Source organism: Neomonachus schauinslandi, chromosome 13, assembly GCF_002201575.2.
Source record: "Neomonachus schauinslandi chromosome 13, ASM220157v2, whole genome shotgun sequence".
NCBI lineage: Eukaryota > Metazoa > Chordata > Mammalia > Carnivora > Phocidae > Neomonachus > Neomonachus schauinslandi.
The window spans coordinates 46,155,531-46,160,950 of NC_058415.1; the positions used below are offsets into that span (position 1 = coordinate 46,155,531).

Here is a 5,420-nt window from a genome sequence, read left to right on the forward strand (position 1 = left end):
AGTCCCGCATCGGGCTCCTTGCTCAGCAGGGAGTCTGCTTCTCCCTCTGACCCTCCCCCCTCTCATGCTCTCTCTCTCTATCTCATTCTCTCTCAAATAAATAAATAAAATCTTAAAAAAAAAAAAAAGAGTAATACATCAGTACTACGTAAAACAAACAAAAAAACAAAACAAAAAACCATAGCAGAATTATCCCCAAAAGGTCAAAATGCAAAAACATGGACAAATTTTACCTCTAAAATTAACTGAATGGCCCTGTCTTTGTAAAACTGTAATAGATTGAGAAAAAGAAATCAATGCAAACAAATGCCAGTTAAATTATATTTATTGTACAAAGAGACCCTATAACTTGGTATGAAAAAACAAAGCAAGTCCCATAGGTATCACAAGGGTAAAGGACATGAACATTCAAAGAAGAAACACAGCTACTCAAAAAACACAAATATTTAACCTCATTAATAAATGATTGGGATGCCATTTCTTGCTTACTTAATGCACAAAGTTAACATCAATTTCTACTTTTTCTATTTTCTAAATGTACTCAACTGTGCTATTTTTAGTAATAAAAAATTAGTCATTTAAAAAAACATAGAAAGTATGAAATTTTCTGCCAAGGCAGAAATCATAAAAAGAATTAAAATGAATCAACACTTGTATGAGCAGTTAAGGTTCAGATCCCTGGAAGCCAATTCCTTTTGTCGGGGTTCCTGAGTTTTATTATGGGATTGTCAATAAAGAGAAGATTGTTCCTGATTTATACTATGACAATCTCCCAAGTGTAGGGATATACTTATATGTATGCAAATATGTAAATTTTTCTTCAGGTAGGCAATTATTCCAGGAAAGTACCTCTCCAGAATCACTCACTACATACAACTCCCATTTGCTGAAAGGGTCTCATTAAGATCTCCCCATACGATTCGCAACCAGTAGGGATGCCCTTGATATTTGAGAGGCTGAACATCTACTTTAGTACTGCCTGAAAAACAGCAGTGTCCCAGGCTTTCTGTAGCTGACTTCTTAGGGAATCTGAAGTTGGTCCTGTTCTTTAGACACAGCCAAAAGGACATTTGTTCTGATTTGATACGGAACTGAGTATTACTTCCTGCTTGCTCAGATCATAGCCTTGAGGCAGATCACACAAAGCTCAGGATGCACACGGGCTAGAGCAACCACCCCAAATCAAATGATCATGTTAGAATGACTAAGTTGGGACACTGAACTTAAAATCCTATAGCTTTGTTCAGCATATTTCTTTCTTAGCTTTCCTCATATAAGTTTTACTGAACAAAAAGGCAGAAAATAGCAGACCTTACTTAAACTTACTCAGCAAAATCAATTCTCAGAAACCCGAACTCTGCTAAATAGCCTGTATGAAAGCAACTCTATAGAAAACAATACACAAGCAGAAAAAGTAGTATGTTTCATCTGAAATAACAATTTAGTCAAATGACAGATTTGGTAGTCAATTTAACGTTTTAGCCCTTATCTATCTCAATTTAGTGTGACTCCATAGATACGTATTTTCTGGTACTGAAGTCCCGTTTGAATAGAAATAGCTGCTAGGTAGAAGAGAAAAAATCAATTTAAAAACAATTTCCCTATAGCTGAAATACCAAACAACTTAAAAATTATATGTGTATGTGTAGGGATGTATGAATGTATATACACGTCTGTAATGTACGTACATACTTATATTTTCTCTCTCCCTTTCCCTCTCTCCAGAGAGAGATTAAAAAAACCCTGACTTAGGGCTATACTGTTTATTTCTCCTAAGAAACTTCACATATTCTGAATGCACTCAATCTGGTGAATTGGCAACGATGTCAAAAACTACATGAAAAAAGGGAGGTAGGTAATAATAACTGGCGACCTTTTATCTATCTTAGGTCAGAGCAATCGGCCTCCCTTTGATGTTTTGTAGTCAAAGATGAAAACTTGCAGCTTTGAAGCATAATTAACGTAACTATACATTTACTACAATCACCTACAATTTGACTTACACAACACCACAAGCACACCTAAAACATTTTTCTACGTATCTTTTTACATTTGTTAAAACAGCTGGCTATGTTGAATACATTTTCAGAATACATTTGTTAACCATATGATAAACACAGAGCCAAACAATACAAATAACATCAATTACCATTTTATCTAATAACTGTACCAATCATTATAAGAAGATACAACTGAAGGGAAAGTGTGAGATCATCCATGATGCACTGCAAAGGTACTACATTTTTGTCCTACGAATGATCTGAAGGTGCCGAAAGAGGTGATTCTCTAGAAGGTGACCCAGGGTTTTCCTCGGGTGGAAAAACTGTGAGAGTACAAGCTCGAATGCCACCAAGTGACTCTGGAAGGTCAAAAACTTTATGCCACTCATCCTTTTCTGGGTCATATTTCTGGACAATTTCTACCATACAACGATTATTCCAAGAATATCCACCTACAACATAGATTTTATTTTCAAAGACGGCAACTCCAACATCACTCTGACCTCTTAACATAGCAGCAATTGGTGTCCACTGGTCAAGGGTTGGTGAATAGTATTCACAGCTTAGAACATCATCATAGTCACTTGTTCCTCTGAAGTGATTGCCACCAATGACATAGAGCTTGTCTCCAACTGTACACATGCAGTGCAGACCTCTGACTGTCGTCATCGGAGCCTTCTGTGTCCACTTGTCTGTATCTGGGTCAAAACACATGAGCTCGTTTTGGAACGTGTCATGAGTAATTCCTCCTGAAATATACATTAGGCCTCCATACACTGTTCCAGCATGGCCATAGTGGGGTTCGCTCATTTTTGCAACATAGCTCCACTCATTCATCCTTGGGTTGTAACATTCTACTGTGGCCAGTTCACCAGCTGCACTTCGCCCACCAACAGCATATAAATGTCCTTTGAGGGCACTCAAGTGGAAAAATGTGCGCTTTTCATTTAATGATGCAACCTGCATCCATTTATTATACCGAGGATCAAATCTGAAAACTGTGTCAACAGCAGTTTTGCCTTTCGTATCATAATTACTCTGACCACCAACTACATAAAGAAAGTTTCCAATGACAGCAATACCATGCTGATAACGAGGAGCATCCATGGGGGCTAGAGATCTCCATTCTTGTGCCCTTTCATCATACATCCGCAATTCTTTACTGACAACCAGCTGCTGCCTCAAAACTCCTCCTAACGTGACCAAGTGTGTCGAGTCAGATCGAATGGCAGTTCTATCCGACTGCATCACTGGCTGCATATATGGCATCATTTGGTAATTGCTAGCTTCTAAAAGCAAATTCACACAGGTATTGTCTGTTCTCATGAAATCTACTGTCTGCACGTAATTGATGAGATCCTGGGGTGTCATCAATGGAAATCGAATATTCTTCATTAATTTTGCAGCATAATCCATCCGAGGGTCTTCCAACCTTAGCCAGCGACAGGCAGCCTTGAAGAGCTCAAGTTCAGTACAGTGCTTAAGACTATTACTAGAAAGCACAAAGGCAAGCCGTTCAAAGGGGAGTTTCAGAAACTCCCCAGTACTCAGTAATGCAGGAAAATTCTTCAGGATGAAATTATTGACATATTTATCCACTTCAATAAGATTGTAAGTGTTAGCAATTCGTCCAACTTCAACACAGTTATCTAAAGAGACTCCTGAAATAAGAAATACTTTACAGAAGTCCAAAACAGGTAAAATTTGTAAAAAGCTGGCAGCTTCAAGTGTGTCCTGGAGATTGTCCATGTTAAGAGAAAGTTTTGCGGTATAAATAAAATCAATTATTTTCTTCAGACCAACCTTGTTCACCCCATGAAGCTTAATGCACATTAAATCTTGTTCTTTCATTCCCCCTGTGAACATCGCCTTGAAATAATCACTAGCAGACGCCATCATAGCTCTGTGAACGGGGAAGATTTCATCTCCATCACCTGGTACCAGGGTCACATCACAAAGCAAACCTTCTATCCTAAGCTGATCAAAGCCTTGCAATACCACCGAACTGTGAGTATTGCTCGTAAAAAAACGTGTGGTTCCCGCCTTGCAAGGCTGCAAATGGGCGGAGACGCCCATTTCGCCGTTACCAAGAGACACTTTCATGTGAAAGCCTTCCTCTGGCACAAAGATCTGTGCCCGGGCACGAAGTTATAACCGGAAAGCTTTCAAGGAAACGAGGCGGTCCGAAGAGCAGGAGAGCTCGCTTTCCTTATCAAGGGCAAGCAGTCACTGTGGCACCCCTCACAACACACCAGTCATCCACGGAAAATTGTTCGATAGCAGGACCACAAGGGCTGTGGACCTCAAATCTGATTATTATGCAGATGATTCACCAGAAGGCGGTTAAGTGACCCGGTTCACCTGGTCAGGCCTGCGCTGCCGCTGCTCCAGCAGTTCCGCTCCGGGCCAAGGGGGAGGCGCCGCCACGTACTGCGGCTCGCGAGGCGGCGAGGCCGGCCACCTCAGCGAGCGGCCCGCTGCGCCCTCCGCTGTCACAGGAGCGTCGCCGCCGTACCGGCGACTGCGTTGGGACGACGGCCTGGAACACGGGCCTGGCTTGGGCCTGGGCCTGGGCCTGGAACACGGGCCTAGCCCCAGACGCCGAGCCGGTCCTTCCGGAAAGGCCTCGTCCCAGGATCCCCCGGGCTCAGAGCGGCCGCGGCAGGTACTGCGGCTGCGCGGCCGCCTGACGCGTCAGTGGGCGGACGTACGGGGGATGGGGAGGAAGGGCGCGGGAGGCGCGAAGGGCTGGGGTCGAGGAGGAGTTGCCGGGCGGGGTGCCCGCGAGCTGGCCTCTCCCGGTCGCTCTGTACGTGGGGTTCAGTCGGCCCGGACGGGTGCACGTCTGTGATGCTGCGCGTTTGGTATACACTTTGCACGGCATCTGAGCTCTCCTGCTGAATTCACACTTTTAAGATTTACACTTCCTGGCTTCTGTCTTTTGCGTAACAATGAAATGCGGCTTTTGTATAAATTGAAAAGAAACGGCAGAAGAGGGCCTACGGGGCGAGATGCTGAAAACTTCCTCAATAAAGCGCTTGAGCTTCGATTTTTATCCTACACAATTTAGTAACAACCTCAATTATAATTTTGGTTCATATTTTCATATTACTAATCATTTAAAACACATGTGTCTCTAAATACCAAATTGTGACCATGGTATGTAAATAATATAGCCTGAATTTTTGCTGCGCAATACAATTCCATCTTGTTTTCCACTCTCACAGTTTTAAATGGCTACACAACTTTCCGATGACTATACATACTATAGTTTCCTTTGCCCATTATTTGTTCCTGAATATATACCTTCTTGTACTTCGTTGTTTTATACACTCTAATAAACTAAAATCTGGCACTTAAAAGTTTTCCCTATATTTAGATAAACACTAAGGATAAGATTCAAGACGTATAAAAATTCCT

At 42.0% G+C, this 5,420-nt stretch overlaps 1 protein-coding gene across 1 annotated transcript; it reads right to left on the reverse strand.

Annotated features, from left to right (window-relative positions):
• Positions 1-307: 307 nt before the first annotated feature.
• KLHL9 (kelch like family member 9) lies at positions 308-4,398 on the reverse strand. Its single transcript, XM_021697284.1, has one exon. The coding sequence runs from the start codon at positions 4,101-4,103 to the stop codon at positions 2,250-2,252; it is 1,854 nt and encodes a 617-aa protein (XP_021552959.1). The 5' UTR covers positions 4,104-4,398; the 3' UTR covers positions 308-2,249.
• Between the last annotated feature and the right edge of the window lie 1,022 nt (positions 4,399-5,420).

What these genes read in the sequence shown, in the direction of transcription:
- KLHL9 (XM_021697284.1), bottom strand. Translation starts at nt 4,103, where the DNA reads ATGAAAGTGTCTCTTGGTAACGGCGAAATGGGCGTCTCCGCCCATTTG.